This window comes from Dromaius novaehollandiae, chromosome W (assembly GCF_036370855.1).
Source record: "Dromaius novaehollandiae isolate bDroNov1 chromosome W, bDroNov1.hap1, whole genome shotgun sequence".
Taxonomy (NCBI): Eukaryota; Metazoa; Chordata; class Aves; order Casuariiformes; family Dromaiidae; genus Dromaius; species Dromaius novaehollandiae.
In genome coordinates, this window is record NC_088130.1 from 71,239,687 (window position 1) to 71,263,842 (window position 24,156).

Sequence of the window (24,156 nt, forward strand, 5' to 3'; positions counted from 1 at the left end):
AATGGCAAAAGCTTCGGCTGCCTGGTCGCTTCCTGGCTGTTAGCTGGTGCCTGGCTGTTGCCATGCCGTGTAGTTTAATTAGCGTGGCCTTGCCGAAGTGGGGGACGGGCTTTGGGCTCGTTCATGAGAAAGAAGAAGTTACGCGAGCACAGCACGCCTGTACCTGTGTGCTGATAAATCTCCCTTGCGTGGTAAAGGGTGGGCGAGAAGGATAAAATGAGGGTAGGTGAAGGTTTCTTCTTTTGTAAGAAGTAATTTGGATTACCTGACCGATGGCCAGATGAGCACCCCATCTTGTCTGAAGAGAGCTCGGGGGAGCCTGAGGCAGTTGGACAGTGAGACCCTCCTGACACTGTAAATGCTTATTTGTTGTCTTAGAACAGTATGGTGGCTTCTGTTACCTGGCAAACACTCGATGGGAGAGTCTCGTCCTTCACCTTTCATTTGTAATCAGACCTTCAATGTGAGGTGGGACAGGTCTCTCTGCTCTCCTTCCTGTGCCCGTTCCTCGAAGGCTTTGGACAGGAGCTTTCAGTGTGTCTAGACCTAGTCTGAGTCCTGATTAACATTTCACTTTCTCTTCAATCCATTTTAATTTCTGTGTACTAGACCTAATCTTGAAATAACTTTTAAAATTTAATCTAAATTTTAATTTAGTCCAAAGTCATTTGTACCTGATGGATCACTGGTGAGACCTATGTTTTCTCTGGCTTTATTTGAATTTTCATTTCATGCTGGGCAGTATTATCCTAGAGCATGTCTAGGATATGTGCTTTTCTGTCTCTAAGCTTTGGGCAGGGACATCTGCTTTCTCCCATTCCCCTTTCATTGCAGCTCTTCCATGAGGTCCCCGATTATGCTGCTGTCTGCCCCCTGCTTTGGGAACTCACTGCATCCTTCCCTTTTCCCCAGTAGAGGCTCTGAAAGAAATTGAAAAACTAAAAGATCCTGTTATACTCAAGGAGTAATGAAGGATGTAAAGTCGTTAGTACAGAGTGAGAAATAGGTGACTTTGGGACAACATTTGGATACTTTTGGGTAACGCTGTGAGAAAATGATTCCTTGGGAAGGGGGTTCAGAAATTCCTCCCAGGAGCGCTGGGGCCAGCACCGCCTGGCATCTTCCTTAGCGACCCGGCTGGAGGGTCTGAACGTGCTCCCAGCGAGTGCCCAGGTGCCACCGCGGCGTTGTGCCGCCACTCAGGGACCTCGGCAGGCTGGAGGGTGGGCAGAGAGGAGCCCAGGGGGACGCGCAGGGCCCCGCGCTGGGCAGGGACAGCCCCGTGCCGCAGTGCGGGCCCAGGCCGACCAGCTGGGGGGCGGCTTCGCCGGGAGAGGCCTCCCGTTTATTTTTTTCCTAACTGCAAAATTTGCTTAATGCTTTGTGGGTTTTGAGTTGCCTGCTGGAAATACTCTTTTCTCTTTCTGTTGCAAAATGCTGTATCTGCTGTTTCCAGTCTTGTGACCTTACATCAGGCTTCATATGCTGTTTTTTTTAATTCCTGCTTCTAAGCCTGTGATTTTGTGTGTCAGTTCTTTCAAAAGTTATCTAGTTTCCTCAGTTTGACTGCGCTAAGCTCTTAAAACTTCACTTCTCCTTTAGTTGTGATAACGTCTATCTGCATACTGATTCTGGTTAGCTATTCTCCTTTATTGTAACGTTGAACATGATTTTCCATACCTAAATATGTTTTTTTTTCTCCTGTTTGAGCTGCATCGCTTAGTAGCACCACTTCTTTCCTTGTTCTCTTTTTATTTATATGGCTGAAAACCTTCTTCATGTTTGTTTTGATATCCTGTGGAAGATCTAGCTCAGCTTGACTCTTGGCAGTTCTTTATCTCTCCCTTACTTGCCCTTTTTAGGATACAGCTCTTTTTGCTGATGGATCTTTGTTGTCTTTGTTTCTCTGCTAACATCCTTTATGAAGTGGCTATTCAGCCATTTATTTCTGGAGTCTTTCTTCGCCAGTGTTTTTCCCCTGTGCTAGGCTTCTAGTGTTTGTGCTTTCTGACTTGACCTGCCGGTTGCTGGATCTGTAAAGGTGGGAGAAGCTGCCGCCAGTTGCCAGGTTCTTGGGGCAGTTACCAAAACTGTGCTGCCGAATGGGTCAAGTATTTTCTGAAGTTACTGATTTTGTTTAAGCAGCATTCAAAATTAATTTTCAAAATTAATGCATTATTGATGGCCAGGAGTGCCGTTAAATTTAGTGCAAGACTATGCTTCATTTGATAAATTACATGGAGGGTCTCTCTTGCCAAGGACAGCAAGCGTTCGCCGCCGCCGCAGTCACAGTTTTGGTGGGGTGGAGCCAGCCTCTGCCCTTGGCTCGCTGGCAGGTCTCTGCCTAGGTGAGAGCACGAGGGAATGACTGGACGGGAAAACAAAACTGTTGGGCACACCGTGAGCTTTTTCAGACTGTTTATCCAAATCGGATTTGCACAGATGATTAATGCTTGCAGCAGTCATCTTTCTTATCAGGTTTTGGTTTTATGCTTGAGCTCCCTTCATTTTGCCAAATCAATGCATATTTTGTTCTCATTATCAAAACAAAATTTTGATGCTCCATTAGACTACTGGGAGGTTGGGAAAAATATAGGACCTCTGCAAAGGACACCCCCCCCCTTTTTTTTTAATTTACATTATAAATCTGTCTTTATCTTTGTAGCCCTGAAGTTGACCTTGTGTTTAAATTATGTGTGAGTGTGTGTACATGTATAGATATAGTCTTGGTGTAAATGAATGTAGAGAATGAAATATTTGGGGGTTTTGTTATTTCTGTAGGTTTTCAGTGATTTGCCTTTTACTCGCAGAACTCTCTTTATACTTAGCATCTATTGTAGGAACGTCTGCCTCAAATACCCTCCCACCCTCGGTTTGCTCAGGAGAGAAGTTCTGAATCATTTCATGACAGTATTTTTATTTGTTGGTTTTTGACATGCTTTTTTCTCCTGTGAGAATTCTTTTAACAATGTGCATGCATGTTTTGATGCTTGCCGAATAGCAAGCCTGAAGAGGTTTTGATATGTAAAAATGTTAATTTCTTTTTACAGACACTGAATCCAAAATGGAATGAAGAATTTTATTTTAGAGTAAGTTTCCCTTTATATGCAATGAATCATTATTATAACATGTACAGTTAATCATACTGTATTTCATAGGATTGGGAAGAAGTTTATTTTGTTATTTCACAGTAGTATGTTTTTCTAAAAAATGCTTGTCTCAATGTAATTGCCCCTCAATTCTCTGTCTGCAGTGATCGAACAGTAAGTAGGAATTGGTATAGGGTTAATATAGAGATGGATTGTTGCACAATTTGGTGAGATTTTAGTGTAAGTTTTGACTTAATTCATTTGAAGAATAAAAAATTCTTTTTACTGGAACATTTATTTTCAGCAGAGCATGTTTGCTGTGATTTTGAACTGTTAATGTAATGGCAAATAGAAGAAATAAGAAATATTTGCAAACATTGTGAAATTTAATCTATCATGAAAAAAATAACGAAATACAAATGTAGAACTCGTGTTCTTTAAAGCGAAGCATATTCACTCGGGATTAGCAGACTTGTTACGTACATTGTGTGTACGATTCCAGCTGATGTTTCTTGAGGTAGCCTTGTTCACCACGTACAGGAAAGGACAATACACACGCCTGCCCCAGCGTGTGTTGCTTAAACCACAGGTGAAGCTCACAGAGTCTCTGTTCAACAACTCAGAAATCCTGGGCGATCGGCGTGAATATTGACAGCGATGCGTGCCTCTTTCCTGCGTCACGCCTCCTTGACTCCCATCAGAACTGGGACTTTGCAGCCCCGCAGAAGTATCCGTTCCTCGTGGAGAACTTTTCCTAAACCCCTCAAGTAAACCAATGGACATAGTAACCTGGCTTACAAACAATTTCTGGGGGAAAAGAAAAAAGTGGATCAACTGCTATAGGAACTTCTTTTTTCTTGTTTAAAAGTGGCTGCGTTGTCTTCCTGCCAGTAGTTACTTTTTTCCCTTTTAGATGTTAGCAGTCTTTCTGCTTAAATTTACCTCAAAGTGAATTATTTCCTGGAGGGAGGTGCATTTGCTCTTCACCAGCGTTGGAGAAGCTTGCTGGAATTGCGTAGAGGAGGTTTCCTCGCATCCATTGGGTTTTTCAAAGGTGCATGTGATAAACGGGCCAGAAGCAGTGACAAACGGACAGCCTGAAATACAGATGGTTGCAAAATTCACATTAAAAGAAAGCTGCCTGCCTGCATTCTAGTTGAGCTTTGCAGTTTAAAGCCAAAAAATCCAGGAGCGCTGGTAGTCTGTCCCGTCTGGGACCCTTGTGCCCAGCACTGTTAAGCTGGCTGCTCCTCCTGGGCACCTTTCGGGGTGCGAGGGTGGGCTCGTTGGGTGCCCGCGGCAGCAGAAGCCCCTCTCGTTGGCACTGTCTGCTGCAGCACCCAGCTGGGGCCGTGCCAGGAGCAGCCGCGGAGCTGCCCAGGGCCCTTCTCCCCAGGTCTGTGCCAGCCTTGTGGTTGATTTCCACTTGTGGTATGTAGCAACCACGATACCTGCGCTGCTTTGGAGCAGTGCCGTCACTGTGGTGTGCTGAATCAGGGCATAAAAGCTTTTAGTGTTAGCTACTAGTCTGCTGCTAGCTGCAGTGTGCTTTGGAAATAAGGTGTTACAGTGCTCCTGTTAAAGTAGGACTAAAGATTTACATAAAACCTGTTAGTCCTGTTCTGTTTGCCTTGGTTTAATCACTGTATGACCTAGTACTTGTGTACTGTCGTCATGAAGCTGATGAACCCGGGGTGACATTATTTGTTTGAATTTTCTCCTAGGTAAACCCAACCAATCATCGTCTCCTGTTCGAAGTGTTTGATGAAAACAGATTGGTGAGTGCTTGTCTCGAGTGTGTTTTATGAATCATAAGGCTCAGTATAACATAGCTGATGAAAGCATAGCATATCTTAAAGGTCTATTTTTGTGTCTGTTTTATAAATAAGTCTGCTAAGGAGTGTAGAATGAAGCATAAAAAAAGCATTTATTTACAGACTAATAGTCAGAACAGTAAAGAATTAACACGAAAGTACCACCCTGCTGGGTGAGACCAAAATGGTCCTTGTTAACCTAGTATTTTGTCAGTGTAACCTTAATCATGTTCTCCCTTAGGCTTCTCCTGTGCGACCTGATAAAGAGTCTCAGACTTCTAGTTACTTGTAAAGCAACTGCTTCATCCTCTGTTCATTGCTGTTTTCTTTCCTGTACTTGTAATACTCCCGCATCCTTTTTTGGGATGCGGTAACCAGAGCCGCACATAGTACTCCAGATGTGGACATGATAGGTTAAATTTTTCTGGTGCTGTGGGGATTCTAGAGGAGTCTTTCCAAATCTTTCTGCTTGTTGCTTTTAATACAATTACATAGGTAAGTTTTTTCCACAGATGTACATGAAGTAAATGACACCACCATTCTGAGCAGAGCAGGTTAAATATACTACGGCAGTGGTCTACTGGGTGAATGACTTTTATTCCATTTTCTCTTCTGAGCGTTCCAGCACCACTCCTCTGCTTAGGAGATGAGGCGTTCAGGTTTTCAGCTGGGTGCAGGCAAATTCAGCAGAGAACGTACATGTGAAGATGAGGATCAGTGTATTGAAGATCTTTTTATTAAGAGACAAAAACAGTAGTATGGAAATATCTGTCTTGTAAATATGTTATTTTCCTCTGTCTTTCTGTTAAAAGTAGAGCAAAGAAAAACATGCAAGCTGTAATGTCCTGCTGAAAAAGGACTCATAGCAAATTGATGATGTCTTGGGTTAGGAGGAAGTAAACTGGTAAATCTGGCAGCATGCACGTGGAGCGGCCTGTCAGCGTATGTACTGACATACATTGACCATTCACGCTATGAGCCCGGTCCTACACCTTCTGAGCTGGCAGGAGATCAGTTCTTCCCTGTTGTACGGTCCGCCTGCATCGCAGCCGCTGTGAGCAAGCGTGGGGGGCGAAATCCCGTCCCGTAACGGAGGGGCAGAGCGTCCGAGCCTGGGCCCCGGGCTGCGCTGGCGTTGCTGTTGGCTTGCGTGCGCCCTGGCAGAGCGGTGGGGTAGGTTTGTGCGGGCTTGGAGGGCGCTCGGCTCCTGTGCACCTGTCTGTGAGAAGTACCTGGTCCTCCCTGCGGGACGGTCAGCAGCCCGAGGCGGGTGAGGAGCTGGCGGAGGAGGATCTGCTCCGGCCTGCAGAGGGCAGCAGCAGGCACCGGCAGGTCCCCGGTGGGACTGAAGCGGTGACCGTTCAGAAAAATGCCACTGTTGCTGCGCAGCGGCAGCTGAGCAAGGACAGCTTTGGTGTGCTCCTTCCAGTTACACTGCTTAGGAGCTTTGAGTCTCTATACGTGGTACTGGGCTCACGCTGGCAGTGCCGGTCCTTCTCCATCGCTGAGCGCTTTTCTGGTTGTTCTTGTGATCCCCCCTCTGCAGAGCACCCTCCCTTGGCCTTGTCACCCGCTCTGAAGGCTGTGACCCCAGCTTAGGATCCGTCCCTTGCCTTTAGAGGGTCTTCTGAGCTGTCGACAAAGCAAGCACAGGGAGATTTTCCAAGTAGCAAATTTCCATCAGTGAACTGAGAATAATTTATGATTTGATATATACTGGGGGCAACATGCTGTGCCTATAGAATAAGGAGGCATTTAATCATTTGTTTTGACTTTACAGTGAAATACTTATTGTCAATACTTGCATGGTTTTTACACTGAGAAGAACTGTTTTTGTTTGTTTCCTATGTCCCTAAATTATCAAAGCACTTGCTGAGTTTGTACTTTCCCAAGTCCTTTCCTCTCCTTTCTCTCCCCCAGGAAAAGTGGAGAATATTGGATGCAAGCTTAATTGTCAGTGCAAAGAGAAACAGTTTCCTTGGATAACATGTCTTATTTGAAAAATCAGATAATTTTATTTTACCGCCTGTGCTTGCACGAGGCAGTCTGGAGTACTGTTGCTGTGTAGGAGCTATTCGTGTTTTTCTTCCCGTTGGCTCATAGTCCGCCTGAAACAATAGGGGATTGTGCGCTCTGCTGGCAGCGCGTCCTTTTAAACCAGCTTCCATTTCTCTCGTGACTGGTCGTCCTGTGCCTTTTGGAAACAAGCTGCTTGCGAATGGGGGCGTAAATGTCTGTCTAGAGCGTTGCCCCTCTGCCCACAGGTTTCCAGAGCTCTTGGCAAAGCTCGTGGCTCTGGGCTCCCAGAGGAGCGCGTGTCGCTGGGTTGAACTGAAGCTGCCCCGTCTCTTTCCGTAGGTGCATTTTTTGCTAAACATGTTCTTTTCTGGTGTGTACTAGCAAGTATTTTATGGTGAGCACACACCTCAAATGTGAGTATCCATGGATCGCGCGCTTTCTGCATCCGAATAGAGCTGACTTAGGGTGTTTGTTTTCCATTTTGGTGTCTCCTGCGTGTCTGCCTGTTCTGAGGTCTCTTGGCTGCCGGCGAGCAGAGCTGCAGGCGGTGCTGGCAGTCGTGCCTGCGGCGATACTGCGCGCTCTCTCCCTGGAAGCCGGCCAGCTTTGGGCAGTTTCTCTGCGGTGTTTCAGACAAATCAGTACAAAACGATACGCAGCACCCGTCTCTGGTTTTCACTCGTCTTTTCTGCCTGGTGCAACTGAAAAGGAAACTTTATCTTCTGCCATCTTGCACATTCCTGCTGTGAGAAATCTTTGCCATATATAAGGGTGCTTTGCTTGTTGTGATTTTTCATTTTGAAAAGGACTGGAGCATAGGTTGTATCGCACTCGTAGCAACGGTGTAAACGTTGTGGCTTTTTGAAAGGCAAGAAGTTTGTTGCTTAAGCGCGTTATAAGCACAGTTAAAAATTAAAAGCGTAACCATGCTATGTTTATTTGTGTCTGCCACGGTAGCCTAGTGCTGTAACACACCCCAAAATGTTAAGCTCGAAATAGTTTTTCTCATTTGCATGTGGATTTGACTTGAACTTTTAACACTCGCTCGGAGTGTTTTTTGCCGCAGTTCACTTTGTGCTTTATGCGAATGTGCCTTGTGGCTATGATGTGGCTTAGATTTATAGCAGCGCCGAGTGTGTTTGCTGCCTTAGTCAGCTGCGAGAGCTCTCCCGCTGGGGCCGCTCCTCCCTGATGGAAAAGGAGCAGCTGGGAAGGTGCTGTTTCAGGCTCTTGCTGGCATTAACAACACACCCGCACACCCCCACCAGCTCGCGCTGGAGAGGGGGGCGCGGGCCACGTGACGGCCGCCACCCTACCCCCGTCCCGGTGGGGAGCAGCGCTGATTGCTCTTATCCAATCATGCCTGGAATGCCGCTTGCCACTTGGGCTATTTCTGCTATCTGTCGCTATCAGTGCTGCAGTGCTAACCGTTTGGCAGATGGGACGCTTTTTCTTGGAGTTTATGCCTTTGGTTTTTAACTTCTGGCAGTGCCTGAATTGTTGCTGTTCTGCTTCTCCTTTCCTTCTCCCTGCAAAACCATGGCCCATCGCCTGCGGTTTCATTTTGGCTCTGGGCGAAGCAACACGGCCCCCGAGTCTGAGATCCTCGACCGGGAGAGAGAAGATGACTTTTTCATGGCATTCCACACGTTGCCGAGAAGAAGCAGTCCTCACGCTTTTTCCCGACACGGAGCGGATTATGGTGGTGGTGGCGGCAGCGACTTGCAAGAAGTGGGCTCCTTGAAAAGGAGTACATCCATGTTTATTCCCCAGCTGCTGAACAGCATTGATGTGCGGCCAACGAGAAGCTCGTCTATGCAGATCTCGCTTCAGCGCAAGGCTGTGAACGGCTGTGCCGACGAGTGCGGAACCCCGGCGTCTCCCGAGGAGACGCTTCCCTGTAAATTCTCAGAGTTTCAGGAGCATTACGCGTCCCCCGTTGAAAACCGTTCTTCCTCTCCAAGCAGTCCGGAGGTGACTCCTGGAAACTCTCCACCCAGGCTGCCGGAAGAGCCGTGGCAGCAGATCAATGGGACCGTTTGCTGTAATCGCAGGATATTTTGTACTATTCCTTCTAACAGCCAGAGCGATGATGCTTCATCCGCTACCCAGGAAGACGAGGCGAGCGAAGCATCTTCAGGTCTAAACATAAGCGGTGTGAGGATTCAGCATCGGGCTTCGAGTGCAGAGGTGCCCCAGGTGACTGTGTTGCCCTTCGGTTCTGAGGCCCAAAACAGCGCTGCCAGCCCTGAACCCCGGCGCTGGTCTCTGCAGCACGTGCCAGATATGTCGGCAAATTCGGGGAAGAAGTTCTTTGTTCTTCAGCTGCAGCAACCGCAGGCGAGTGGTGCGGGTACGGGGGGTGACTATAACTTTGGTTTCACTGGAACAAAAGGGGATCGACTGGTCAGGTACCCGCGGATCCGGCTGGAAAGGAGCACTTCCTACCCCGTCCCGCCGCGGCCAGAGCAGGTCAGCCCCACGGAGGACGGGCTGGATTCAGAGCCGCACGGAAACGGCAGGAGTGGGCCAGAAATATCCAGAAGCGATTCGGTGGAGAGGGTTCCCCAAGGACAGGGGTGCCTGTTCAAGATCCGACCGGACCAGAACACGAGGCAGCAGCACTTCCGAATCCTCGTGACGCGCGGTCCGGAAGAGCAGAAGCAGGCGGCTGCTGCGGAGGGCCGCGGCACCCCTGCGCCGGCCTCAGCCAGCCCCGCGGTGAGTAGTGCCGAGTGCCCCCCTTCCCCTGCGCTAGCGTCGTGCAAACCCCCCCTGTAACGCTGCCAGGCCTGGGGCGGCCGAAGAGCTGCCGCTGGTGGTGCTAGAAGGTTCTGCGTTTCTCTGGGACGGGCCACAAATCATCTCTGTTTTGAATCTAAAATAACTTTGCCTGCAGTTATGATTACGTCCAGTGTAATATTTTGAGATCCTAGTGTCTCATGTGTTACTTAATTCAGTGTTACATCAGCTGAAAAGATTCTGAAAAATCGGAACAACCAAATGTCAAGCTAAATAGTCTGGTTAATTTTTCAGTTTGGCAACACCTTGCTGCGTGAAGAGTTGCACTTTGTTTTTCAAAGCAAATACTTGGATACCGTGTAAATACGACGTACCCGTGTGCGTACCTCTGCACAGTTTAAAAACGTGCGTTGTAATGCACTGGCAGCTGGGGCAGCAGAAGTGCTGTGGTGATTCCCGTGAGGTACTGGCTTTGCTTTTAAGGTACCACAAAGTTAGAAAAATTTCTTTCTTACCAAAAAAAAAGAATATTGTTTTTACTTTTGTACATTAAAAGCTTGTCACAGGTTTTCTGCGTGCCCTGAGCCCCAGTCAAACGACTGTGCAGTAGCTTGGCACAGGCTAGTGAACTGTCCTGTCACTTGTGTTTGCTCCGATTTTGCATTAAGATGACAAAATTCATCTTCTAGCTCTCCTTGCTGATACTGGGAGAGGATTGACGTTTTACGTGTTTTAGTCTTCTCAAAAGTGGTTTAAGCAGGGATAAAACTTAGGGGTTCAGATGAGTTGCTCGTTGTGCCACTCCCCGCCGCCCGCGTGAGCCTCCGAGCAGGGCGATGCCGCGTGCGGGATGGCAGGCGCCCTGCCTCCAGCTGCGGGAGTGGCGGCACCGGGGCGGGCTCGGGTCTCCGTTGCTCGTGGGCCCCCGCTCTCCTGCGCTTTCCCTTGTGCGATGTAGTGCAGGGGGACGGCGGCTCGCTGCAGCGGGCCCTGTGGTGACTCCGCAGCTTTCCCGGCAAAAAGCTCCTATTGCAAAGCTATTTCGGTACACCCGTCTCTTTAGCCCTTCCGAGGACAGTGCGAGTAGGAATTCACAAACTGTCCTTAAGCTTTCAGCTTAAAAAAGAACAAAACAGAGTCTGTACAACGTGTGCTGCTGCCAGGGAAATACAAGCTTCACTTCAGCCTGCACCAGCTAGCAGCTTTGTTCAGCTGGCAGTGTGCAGTGTCGTTTCTGCATGCCAGCTTCTCAGGCTGACGGTAACCTTACGAGCTTTGTTCTTCATTTAAACTGTGTGTATATAGCACAGTCTGTTAAGTGCTCTATTATTTTATCTCGTCCTAAAAATGAAGAGTTTTGTTTTCCTTTCTCTTTTCAGTTATTTTTATTTCTTCTGCACGTAACTTTTGGCTGAACTCGTCTTAATCTGGAATATAGAGTTACTTCGAGATATTAAGGGCATTTGAATCTAGAATTTGATGTGGGAAAAGCCAACCGAGGTCTGACTCCAGCTGTAGTTTTCCCAAAGCGCAGCGTCAGATGGGGAGTTTCATTTCTGCCCGTCTCCTCTGGTGTGCAGGGTCACTTGGTGGGATTCCTTAGACACCATTCAAACCTCCGCGGAGTCCTCACAGCTCATATTTACCCACATTACCACATTCTGTGTCTGAATTTCTGCTTTCTATTTATTATCCCTTGTTCCTTTCCGATAATAGCTGCATGGAGAGCCACCATAAACAATTATATAAGTAGCTGCAATAGGTCAAACGTCGTCGCGAGCGTCAGAGGTTCACGGGTCTGTGCAGCTTGCTGAGAGGTGGGCATCCTCGCCCTGGGTCTCTGCAGCGCTTCTCTTTGCAAAGCATCACCCCCGCTAAAATCGCCGCTTTGGCCCTCACCGGAGCAGTGCTTCGCGTACCGGAGGCATACCTCAGCACTTCCAGGAGAGCGTTACGAAACCGGTTCCTGCGCACCCTTAGCTTCCCCTGCCGCGTGGAATCCATTGGGGCGGCCGTCGCAGAGGCACGCCGCCCAAGCGCAGCCTGGAGCCGTTAGTGCAGGGCTTCCAAAATGGAAGTTTGATGGAAACAGGGAACTTTTTTCCACTATTCTAACACAGTTTTCTTGTATTTTCCTTGACCCCAGCAATGTCCCGGATAGAGGTGACTGGCTGGGCCAGTTCCCCTAGGAAGTGCAGGCAATAGAAACAGCCTGATGGAAATCATGCTTTATTTAATCTGCTGGTAAAGCACCTCTTCACCGATGTGCCCTTTCGAATCTGCCCCGTAGAAGTTTCTGGTGGAGGAGCTGTGATGCTGAGGAAGGGTGCGCCCGAAATACTTGGTCTGTTAAGCTGAAGGGAAAAGTTACCGTGTTTTAAAGTTGTTAGGGCTAAAAAAAAAAAATCTGGGCTCTCCAGTTCGGCCAATTTGTGCGTGTGTGTGATTGATACAGGGCCTGGGCCTGGGGCTGCGAGCAGCAGCTGCTGCAGCCGTATTTATCCCCAGCGAAAACATTCGTGCGGGCGTCTGCAGTCCTGCTGCGACCAAGTGTTTATGACCTTTCAAATATCTTCTGTTTTAGACAGAAGTGTTTTGGGGCAGCAGGATGTATTTCATTACAAGTTGTTATAAAATATTGAGTAAAACAAGTGCTTGCGCCCCATCTGTGGACGTTTGTATTTGGAAGGCCGGTTACACGCTCTTTTGCCTGTTCTGACGTTGTATACGTAATGCAGCCGGCTGCTGCTGCGTGTGTGTGTGTGTATATGTGCGTGTGTGTATGCCGTGGCGCGTGACAAATACCTGCATTGTTTGTGATTTGGGGTCTGCGAGTGCAGATCCGTGTGTGGGAACCACGCTTCGGGAATCCCGCGTGTTGGACAACTGCTGGGGAGCTGACAAGGGCATCTTTGTCGTGATAGAAAACACAGAGTGCCCTGACAAAATGTTACAGTAGTATTGAATTACATTTAGTTACTAAAGAGAAGTGACAACTCCAGACCTCTAGTTCTGCATTTCTTACAGCTCAGCTTCTATTTTCCTTCCTTCCTTCCTTCCTTCGACATAATTTTAGAATAAATTTTGGTGTGAGAGTATAGAGGGTCTAATTACACTTATGAGGTGGCAATGGGGATTGGGGCATCTCAACTGAAATGAGGGCAGTTCGGATGAGCACCGTTCAGCGGTCGCGGAGGGGTGCGACTCGGGGCTGTGGAGCGCCCCGACCACTTTGCGTGGGCGCCGCGGCAGGGGCCTCGCCTGGCCGGCGCTCGGGGCGACCTGTCCAAGCGCGAGCCGAGGCCAAACGCGCGGCTCCGGGGGGGATTAAGGCGCTGGGGAGGGCTGCGGCTCTGCGGCTGCAGCATCCCGTGCTGCCCGGGGCTGCCCGTGGGGGCCCTCCAGACCTCCGGGCTCTGGTGGGGCAGGATAGCAGCGCCTGCTTCAAGGGTGGCTCCCCCCGAGGCCTCTGCCTGTGCCTGGCATGTGTGCTTGTGGTGGCGTTGGGTTTAATCAGGAATGACTTGGATCATCTAGAGTAGAGCCAGCTCCTGTAAATGAGGCTGTGTAGAGGAAAGGCAGAGTTGTCCTACAAATGAGCAACGAGCAACCGACGATGGTGTGGCTCCAAAGCTATTGCAGATCGGGGAAATCTTAGTTCCTATACAGAATCTCAGCAATTCATTTCGGTGCGCAGTTGCTCTTTCCGGAGGGGTGAACGCCTCTCAGCTCTTTGGCTCTCCTCGCCGTCTCTTGTAGCCTCAGTGATGCCTCTCGAGTGTGAGTAAATACTTGCTACTTACCCTCCTTATGTCCGTGTCTTCCTGGGGTTTAGAATATAATTCTAGAAGTGAAAAACTGTGCAAAGAAGAGATAGCAATCCACTTGAAAAAGTGCTACTGTTAGGCCAGTTTAAAAGCCTGAACTGTCTTTTATCTCCCCCCTGGAGAGGTGAGTTGTCTCTGTTTTGCTGTTTATGTTGGATATCATTTATTTGTGGATTTGCTGTAAGAGAAAGCCCTGTCAATGCGATTTCTGGTCAATTTAGAGAGAGCTATGGGTGCTGGTGTTCAGTGGCGTTACTAAAATAATATTTAATGCTCAGTTGTCCATAGAAAAGGTCACATGTTTCTGCTTTATTTAGGATTAGAAATGTAAGTTTAAAGAAGTCGACAGTTCTAGTGACCTCTCTCACAAATGAAACTCTACTACAATATTTCTACCTCAGCTGGACTTTGACTTAGTATCAGATCCATGGGAACTTCTGTTCAGAAGTGTGCACAAATTGCCCACGCAGGAAAGTCCATATAGGTGACCCATCAAAATAACGACAGCAGCTTGTCAGAAAAGGGATGTGAGCGTGACAGACTGCATCATCGGTTATCAAACAGCAAGTGGAAGTGCCCCTTCCCTTGCCGCAGAGATTGGCTTTTATTTTTATTGCAGTTTTTGTCAAAAGCTCTTGAAGCACCGTACTCCAAGACCGTCTAGGATACGGAAGTCTGGGGATGTTTCTGTTTGACTTGGCAAAAAAGGGATCTCGAGTGAGGGAAATGGTTCCTACTCGATTTTACACTTTGGAAGAAAAAAATACAGTACACTTAAATCAAAGATGAAGACACGTTAAAGGAAAACAAATATTGTGCTTTTGTAGGTGCATGTTTATTCTGTGGCCAGAGTTTCATCTGCTGTTCCTCCTGGTTACGTAGTTATCAATAGCGAGCGTCTGCTGTAGTGCTGCTGCGCTGCCTGCTTTGCACCCCCCTGCGCCAGCGCCAGTGCCCCCGCTCGCTGCCCTCTGAGCTGGAGGTGACTTTCTGCAGAGAGGGATGCTCAGGGAGGAAGCGCCTGAACCACCGTTATCGCAGCTAGCTAAACCTCCGCTGCAGGACCCAGCAAAAAATGAGATGAGTCTCGTTTGCAGTTCTGTGAAGCTGACGATTTCTCAGAGAAGCTTTCCTTGGCCGCCTCTGCAGACCACACTTCCACCGCAGTGTTTGCTTTCCTTATTCCTTTCAAGTCTCTGGGCTGTGCCGTGGATCCAGCGGGGCTGAGAAGAACTTCTCAGCTGGCAGTTGCATCTTGTAACCTGACCCACTGGTGACGCTTCCCGGTGAGCAAGTCACAGCTGTCCGTACCGCCCGGTGCCTCGTCTTGTTAGCAGCATGCTACTTTGATACTGCAAAAGGGCAGTGCAGGAATAAAAATGCTCTGTGTTATCATCAGAGAGACTTGCAAAATAATAGACATTTTTGGTTAATATGAAATTAACTTCTGGATTGAATTTTTTGTTTCTTTTTCTTTTGTACCTAAGCTGGTCCATTTGGGCTAACAAAATCCATTAAAAGCTTTGCCTTTAATGTTTTGATGTAAACTAAGGCAAATTCAGGAAGCCTTTCTGAGGTGGCAGTGAGAAATTAAATGGATTGTGTATTGCTGATCATCACACAAAAAACTGCTGGACTTTAAAGATTAAACGTAATGAAAAGGGGTTTTTTTCTTCACTCACATAAACATTGCAAGAGATGATTTGTTTCAGTGTACTTAAGGCAATGCACGGAGACTGAGATTTTAATAGTTTTGCTGTTGCTTCACTTGCTGACTGTGGTCATTCACCAGCCTGTCCTGGACACAGTGGCCTGTGCTTCATTTTTACATCTGTCATCATGTTTAGCTGGCCCCCACTCTGACATTTTTTCAGTAAGTATAGGAAGTGGTGGTAGGTTTCGTTTGGAAAAGAGGTTTAGTTGCTTCTCTTATAATTTCTGAAGCAAGTCCATGTGTCCAGGAGCTCCAAAGAATAAATAGGCAAAGCCGGGCAGACCCTGTTCCTCGGGAGCATTTGTAGCTGTTGGTTTGCCTGCCTGGTTTCCCTGTGGATGATGGGCTACGTGAGACGCAGCACTCGCTCCATTAGGCGCTAACATGAGGAACAACAACGTACGTAGCATCAGAGACTCCTGTCTGTCCCCTCATCCATCCGTCCATCCATCCAGACACAGCGGCAGTTAGCTGTGTGGAAGGTTAAATTTGGCTGCATTGACGCTCCCGACGTTGAGAATATGACGCTTATGGCTGAGCTGTGCTGAACTGTTTGTGCTCCCACTTCAGCAGCAATTACTGAGTGCGGTACAGAGGTTTAGATGGTACAAAACAAGAAACGTCAAACTGTTAACAGTCTGTTTGCTGCTCTTCGTTCTGCCGAGAGCATGTTCTTCAGGCTTTAAAGATTTCCTGAAACAGAAAGGAGAGAGTTATTTCGGAGGCAGATACTTCTTTCCAAGTCTCTGTAAGGATGGCTGAACCAGCGCAGCTCACTCGCGCCTGCGCATGGGTGCAGAGGGGGTGTGCGAAGCGCTCCGCACCCCCCCGAGGCTCCGCTCTCTGCCAGGGCGACGGGGCACTAATGCTGCGCGGAGCAGTCTTGTCTTTTGTATTGCCCATGTCTAAGTTTAGACACCTGCTGCGGGGGTTGCTGCTTGGGCTCTTACCAGGCCTTTCTACAACATAATTCAGGCGAACCTCAGCTGGACGTCTGGAACGGGTGAAACGAGCTGTGCTGTGAGGTTCTCCCTTCCCTCCGCTGCCCGGCCCAGGCGTGCGGGTGCCCCTGCACGGGTGCAGACACCCGCCGCGGAGGTGCCAAGTGCCCCCCAGGTCTTTGCAGGCTTTCGGTCAAGGACGGAGTCGATTCTTCTCCCCTGGCCTCTGCTCCTGGCAAACCCGCGCCTGGGTTACCCTGCAGCAGAGGTGTCCCCCACCATGTCTCCACATGTTACTGTTCTTCTCTACATGCTCTTCTGCTCTGGGATTTGCCACAGTTTACAGCCTCCTGTGGGTCTTCCTTTTGTAGGGAATTTATGGCCCCCCCCCCCTTTTTTTTTTTTTTTTTTTAAATCACCACCCTCCTTACTTTGCCCTCCCGTCGAGCTTGCATGTGCCTTCCTGAACGCCCAGGCTGTCCTGCTGCAGGACAGCGGCAGCCCTGCGGGAAGGGCAGGCCCGGGGAGCAGGCCACTTTCCCTGCGAGCGCGGCACAAACAGCAGCTCGTCAGTGTGGCAGTGAGCTTGCAAAACTGAGAAACACTTTCCCTGGTCGAGTTTGCAGAGAGCCGAGAGCCAGCAATGCTGCCTGTGCCTGCCCGCCCCCAGCGTTCCCTGGGCAGCAAGGTTGGATTGTATTAGACTTCCCTGTTGCAGGGTTTTACGTTTTCTCCCTGAAAGCCGTATCTTTGCTATTTCTCTGTAAAGAAACCCGAATAAAACACAGAATAGAAGAGCTGGAAATAACATCACTTTTTTTTTTTTTTTTTTTTTTTTTTAATAGCAGTAATAAACCATTTGCTCCTGCATGGAAGGGTTGTGTGCGGAGGTTCAGTACGCAGTGATCTCTCCACAGCTGAGTTTATAAGGCCCTGAATTTATAATGGAATTGCTGACGTGCTCTTAACACTGAAGGTGCCAAGCAGAGCAGTTTCAGCACAGATGTAGCTGCAGAAAATTATGGATAATGGAACAGACTTAGAGTGTTAATTGCTTTTTGCAGCGTTCAGCTGTTTTTTCTATTTGCGGAAAGCTGTCAAGCAATGAAGAATGGACATTTTTTATGACTGTTCTAGTTGAAAAAGCTATTCTAAATCCAGATTTTATCCTGCTTGCTTAGTTTCAGGACTAAATCACTTTGTAAAATCTATTACTGCATACATTTGTCTAAAGTCATGTGCTTTTTATCTGGGTTTTTTGTTTATTTTATTTTTTTTCATTTAATAGGGTGGCATGGTAGCTTCCAGATGACAGTAATTGTGTAGAAAAAAGTCAGTAAAATCAACAATAGGATCATGCAGGTTTCCCAGTCACCTTAAAAGAAAACCTCACCTTCACTCTCTTTAAATCCTGCAACACTATAAAGTCAGCAAATGCTGACCTGCCTTACGTAAGTGGTAGAACATAATTCTCGTGTTAAGGCCCAGCCACTATCGCTACCGAAACGGCACTGCTGTTCTCCAGTGTGCAGTGTGATTCCTGGAGCCCGGAGACAGAGACCTGCAGGATTTGGGAGCTGAAGGCCCCCGGGGAAGCCTGTTTCTGATCAGGCCACCTGCGTGAGCTGTGTCCCGCATGGCACAGCTTGGCGTAAGCTCAGGCAGGTTTTCAGTTGCTTTGGTTAAAAAGCCTCCTCTTGTGTTTCGAATTAACCGCCCTGGTGACCAGCACTTCCAGGACGCATTTTGTGTATCCTAGAGAAGGAGGAGAGGATAAACTCTCTTAGCAGTGGGATTTCATCCCCACTGAAAGGGAGATACGGCTGCAAGTTTGTATGTGCTGACTAGCCTTTTCTGCAGTTATTTATTTAAGCTTATATTCTTAATCCTCCTATTTAAGGAATGTTTAATATCAAAGAGTAGATGTATAATATTAGTATTTATAGCAAATCCAAACAAGGCAGCAGGAGCCTCCTGATTCAGCACTGATGTTGGCATTCCTCGTGCTGCTGGTCCCGCAGAAACGTACAGCTCTGGGGCATGGTGTTTTGGATGCTTTCACTACAAAAAGCTAACTGCTGTAACACGAAAAAGAAAGGTATTCGTCAAATGGTGAAAATCCTTCCAAAGAAAAATTGAGAGACTGATGATAATCCTTGAGAATATTATGGCCTAAGTTGTATCTTCAGTTAGTGTTTAAAACAATTCATCTAATTTTTTTTTCCAAAAACAGATTTTCTTCTTTGGTCTGTTCTTGAAATTATTTTTGCTACACATCCAGTAAGTAAAGGTTAAAGAGTAAAGTAAAAGAGGTAGTAAAAAGTAAAGTTAAAAGTTTAAAAAAAAAAAAAAAAGAAAAAGAAAAGAAAAAGTTAACTTAAACAGTAAAAGCAAAGATCTGATCATATCAAGTTACGGGGATAGCACAGCAATATTATTTAAACTTTTTTCAAAAATCACAATTAAAATATTTTCATGTTGAAAAATAAAACATAAAGCATTATTAAAGCTAAGAATTATATCCATTAAGTTTTGTTTCTATCATCCTGGATGGTGAAAACTCACCAAATTCAGTTTTTTTGCATTTTAGTGGCGATACATTTATCTTGGAGGGTATCTGTGCTGTGAAGTTCTATGTTTTAAGTTACTAATATGCTGGCCACTTAATTAATTGAAATCTGCTTCAAGCAGGGGTTTTTCATTTCCAGAAGACATTTGTTTGCTCCAAATCCCATCGAAGTTGGGCTAGATTTTGTTGCTGAAAAACTGAACAGTCTTCATCATTTACAGCGCGCAGCCCTGCGCGCTTTCGCGGGAGCTCTGCAGGAGGCCGTCGCCGTTGCGGTCTTGCTCGCGCCTCATTATTTTTAGACGCTCTCGGGCGCTTGCCAGCGCGCCGCCGTGGTATAAACACCGGGCAGCGGCTGCGGGCGCTCGGCGATGCAGCTCTGCGGCCAGGCGTTTGCTCCCGGAGGGCTTTTCAGAGCCCCCTGATCCGTCACAGCCACTTCCAGCCCTGGGCAGATCAGTGACGGTTTTGCATGTGGTGGAACTGCAAGGGCCACACAGGTTTTAGTGCTTTCTCTGTGTTTTTTTTTTTAAATTATTAATAAAAAATAAAAATGCCTATGAATTAGCTGCTAGCCCCCAGGCATCATTAGGAGCTGCTGATTGCCACCTTCGTCTAGATATGCAGCATTTCTTTTGAAATTCAGAAGGGTGAAAATGGCATATTGTGACCTTTAAGATAAGTTAATTCTTTTAAATGAGTGCAATAAATGCAACTTTAAAATGTCTTCAAACCTGAATTATTTGCAGCATACTAGCTGCATTAACATTGAGTCCAGTGAGTCCAAATGAGATATTTGGTGAAACACCGGTTGTCAGTATTCGCTTCTTTTATAGCAATGGAAATTTTAATCTGAAGTGTTTCCTTTGGGAACAACAGGTTCTCCTTTACCTGGCAAACATGCTGTGTGTTTGGAGTTTCTCACCTTATGCATCTCCGTTGCCCTCAGACAGAAGACACAGGTGCTGCAAGACACAGTAGTGTGTGCAGTCCTGCAAAGGTGTGGTGTGATAAACTGATGGGATTAATGGATTTCTCTCTGAATAGTAATGCTATTCTGTAAATATTAGTGTTAATACATAGAAGTGTGGATTTAGAAACCATTAGCCAGAATACGTGACCTGCTTGGTTAGCAGCACCAGCTTTGCGCTTTGCAGATTGACCACACCTGTGACACAGCTGATCCTCATCTTCAGGAGCTGCCTCTGATTTGGGCAGCTGTGGCGGGTAGGTGACGAGCCGCAGGTGGAGTGTGCTTGTGGTGGGCTTCAGCACTTGGAGTGTTTGCGGCAGCGTCCTTGCTGCGCTGGTCCGTGCTGCGGCGTGCCTGCGCGGGGGCCGGCCCCGGGTCGGTGTCGGAGCAGTGTCCCGCTTCGGGGCCTCGTGAGCCGCGCTGAACAAGCCCATCCAGGTCGTCCCGTAAAACGTGTCTTGGTGAACGAAGTGCCCGCTCTTGGAGTGCAAACGCCTTTGAAAACAGCTGGCAGCCAAACGGAGTTTGCTTTAGGTAAGGGAGCGTTTCGGGTCCCGGAGAGAGCGTGCGCCGCGGCTCCGAGGGGGGCTCCTGCTCTGTGCGTCGGGGCAGCGTCGGCTCTGTAACGCGTGCCGCCTTCCTGTGTCTTGTCCGAAGCATGTCCGTGTTTGACTCCTGGAAGGCTGAGCTCATGCGAGGGAGCTATGGGAAGCGGAGCCTTTCACAGGGCACCCGAGTCATCGCTCCTCATTTCTAGAAAGCAGTTTGTCATGGGAGCTTCCAGTTTTGATGTGCTCCACGGCAAATATGTGCATATATATATATATATATATAGAGAGAGAGAGAGAGAGAGAGGTTGTATTTTATTTCCTATTAAACTGCTAACATCAGCTGTTAGGTAAATAGAAGTAAAAGTATATATAGAGAGGTAAATTTATTTTCCAATACTCATTGACTGACTTAAATTTGGCTGATTGCCACCAAAGGCCTGCTGTAGCCTTGACAAACAGAGGTGGCTGGAGGAGGAGGCCAGGCAGCAGGGGCAGAGAGAAGCCTCACGGCCGCGATGCACCTGCAAAGCCCCACGTAACCTGGTCTCCATGAAGGAGGTTTGCCCGTCCGCGTAGCTGCGTTGGAGGATGTGTCTGCTCGGAGACGAGCCTGTGGGCAGGTCTCTGCTCGCCGACCGTTTCCGCCTGTCCTCTGTCCGCAAATGCGCGTTCAGACGTCTTCCAACGTCTCCAGCAGCGGCGGCAAGTCCTCCGCCCTGGGGTTACCCCGCCGGCCTGCGCGGCTGCGGGTGTTTCCTGGTCAGGGCAAGGCTTTGGGCCGCCCCGCGTTTGGGGGCGAGGGACTGGCGGCTTGGTTAGATCCCGTGCTGGCGCTGCGGCTCGCCCACCTTGCCCCCGCTCCGGATCGCCCGCCTGCTCGTGCGAGCATTGCCGTCCCGCTGCCCGGGAGCAGCCCGGCGGCCCGAGCTGGGCTTCCCTGGAGACGCGGCAGCTCCACGAGCCCGGCGGGAGAGACGCGGGAAGGAAGCCAGTGGGCGGGAGACGGTTGCTCATCCCAAGGGACAATCTGAATTAAAAGGTGGTTACGTACCAGCTGTTTTGGGGGTCAGGGAAGAAAAACGGTTTCAGAGGGGGTGTGAAAGATGGACAAAACTTTATTTTAAGACTAATCCTGTGATTCTGAATTTTGGAAAATTAATCTGACACCAATAACACATACAGCACTAATAAAAAGCAAAAAAAAAAAAAAAAAGACTATTAGGAGTTAAGATGGAAATAACAGATAAAACATGATTCGTTACCTTTTGTGTGTAGTTTGGAGGCTAAATATGCTTTTGTGTGCTAAACACTGAGCATAAAAGCTTAACAATGAAATAAACTGCATCAATTTGAAACAAATTCTGTGTCTCTGGACTAAGGCTATGTACCAGCCTTTTAGTTCAGTGATCCACAGAGCAGGACATGCAAAAAAGCAGCTATACCTTGGTGCTTGCAGGTGCCCAGCCGAAACAGAAGGCCTCTGCAGAGGTTAGTGCATTCGTGGTGACGTTATTTAAGATCGGTTGCACATTTTTAATTTCCTGTATTAAAACGTGTCTGATCTTAACTACGCAAGCGAAATGGGATTTGTTGTTTGCAGACGCGGACTTTGTAGGTAACGGCGTGCTAGCCAAGTGCGGGGCAGTCTCACGGGAGCCATAGCCTGAGCTGCGGGAAGCTGCTTTTAAATAACTGTCTTTGTTGGACATAACCGTTTTTAAAAATCTTTTTGGTTTTGCAACATCTGCCCTAATGCAGACATCTTCAAGTGAAGGCAGATCTTACCTGCTTTGGGTTTCTTGACGGAGCTGACAGTAAAAACTGTGGATGTGCAGCGTCTTACTGCGACGTCCCCCGGTGACGCTGGTGGTGGCTTGATCTGAACGCTCGTGGTTCTACGTGCAATTTTCTGCTAACTTAGGAGAAACAAGGGAAAAAGCGAAGAGGCAGAAGGGTCTCTGTAAAGAATTCATTTCTTCTCTTTATTTAAATACTGTGAATTGTGTGCAGTGAATTAAACTGCACAAGTTTGGAGGGTGTCTCTGTACTTCAAAATATAAGAAGTATTTTAATTTTCCATTACATAGATGCATCTTTATCCCACAGCAGAACCTGCTGTCTTTCAAATTTATCAGTCCTGCTTATTTCTTCCTGATAATAAAAACCAGGTGGAATTTCAATGCACATTTATTTATTTACTTGAAATTATGTCAGGGAAAACTGAATAATCCTATCTTAAATAGTTCCTGTATCATAAAGCTAAAAGCATATGGAAATAGAGGAGAAGGAAATTAAGCTTTTTAACTGTAAGGTGCGCAGCAAGGCATTTTTCTCTCTCAAAAATCTTGAATTTGAAATCTTGAAAATGCAGGAAAACAGCAGCTTCCTTCGTTCTCTGCCACGGAGCAGAGCGGTGCCGGTGCTCGCAGGGGAGCGGAGCCGTGCCGGCAGCCGAGCGGAGCCGAGCCGCGGAGCACCGCGCCGGAGGAGGGAGGAGGCAAGAAGCGTGCGAGCGCCCGGCGCGGGGCTGGCGTCCGTGGTGCTCTCGCGTCGCGGCCCTGCCCGCAGCACCGCCATCTCCCCGAGATGGGTTTCGGGGAATCGCATTGGCGAGGGCTCTTCCTTGCCTCCTGTTACGTTCCTGAATTTTACGGGAATTAGCATTTCTGAGCAAACATCTGTAGCAAGTATTTCTGCACTTTCTGGCCTTCCTTATTTTATTGCAATGAAAATTAAAGGTATGCATCGAATTGTTGTGCAGAGTTTCAGGATACAAGTGAGCGTGTGTTATTCCGTTTCCTGGAAAAACAATTAGTAGCTGATTTTTAAAAAATATGCACGATATGAAACAAACTTTTACAAGTTTTCTTTCCTGTTCTTTATTTTTCACCCTGAAAAATGACATTACCAGTTGCACTAGTGCTTGTGAATTTACATGAATAACTACCCATCGTAGTGACCTTGGAGGAGATAACTCTGACTGAGCTACCTGAGCATTTAATTAACTTCTTCTCTAAGAACTGATTAAACCGAAAGTGTCAGTATTCTGAGTTGAGTTGTCATAACTTTATAAATTGCAATGAAGAAGTTATATTACTGAATCAAATCATTGAACATGGCTGGTGAAATGAAATAGTTAAGATACATTTTTCATTTCCATTTTCAGTATATTCTTCATTTTCTTTCATAACATTTGAGCCAGGATAGGAGTATGGATTTTCGAATGGGCTCATGCACTCTGCGGAAGGCACTCGCGAGGAGCGGGGCAGCTCAGTGACAGCGTGACTCGCCGCGTGGCTCCAGGTGCCACCCGGGACAGGGCTTGGGCGCTGCGGGCAGGGACGGCCTGCGGGTTTCAGAGCGGGAAGCGTGAAAGCCCGGCGAGGCGGCGTGAGCTTGCTACTGACACGTGGGTCACTTCTCACCTTCCAGACTGATCAGGTGGAAGGTTCTTGAGGTTCTTTGTCTTGGCAAAAAAAAAAAAGAAAAGAAAAAAGTTTGATCATGTGTCTTAGCAAAATGATAATTTATTTTAAGAAATTAAAAAGTCTTTCTTAGTTAGCTGTCCATTAATCAGCATTTCAGTGGCCTGAGCATAAGCTAGTTTTCTGATTTCTCTCTGATCAGTGCATGGCTGTGTTTCTCCTCTGTGCCGTAATAAATAACACTTTTTTTTTTTTTTTTTTGCTTTGTCATTGTTCTCTTTTGTTTAACCTCAGTCTCCGATTCTTCCATCAGCCACGTACCCGAAGTGCTGCCTCACGGTCCGAGATCAAGCTGTCGGTGGGTGCTACTGTAACATGCCTGGGTGCTCGGGGAGGGCGCTTAGCGCGACTTCTCCTCTCTCATTCCTGGCAATTTATAGGAGACAAACACACTGTGTAGGAGGAACAGACTTTTAAAAATACTGTTGTAGC

At 47.5% G+C, this 24,156-nt stretch overlaps 1 protein-coding gene across 8 annotated transcripts in view; it reads left to right on the top strand.

The window, feature by feature from the left end:
• LOC112985186 (NEDD4 like E3 ubiquitin protein ligase) overlaps positions 1-24,156 on the top strand; it is a 197,431-nt gene that overhangs the window by 82,029 nt on the left and 91,246 nt on the right. For 4 of the 8 annotated variants that reach the window (XM_064500254.1, XM_064500253.1, XM_064500255.1 and 1 more), the window contains exons 4-5: positions 3,051-3,089; positions 4,814-4,867. In XM_064500254.1, the coding sequence (XP_064356324.1) occupies positions 3,051-3,089; positions 4,814-4,867 (93 nt within the window). Of the gene's footprint in view, positions 1-3,050; positions 3,090-4,813; positions 4,868-8,263; positions 9,644-24,156 lie in introns of those variants that run through there. The other 4 variants (XM_064500249.1, XM_064500252.1, XM_064500251.1 and 1 more) reach the window with 3 other exon arrangements.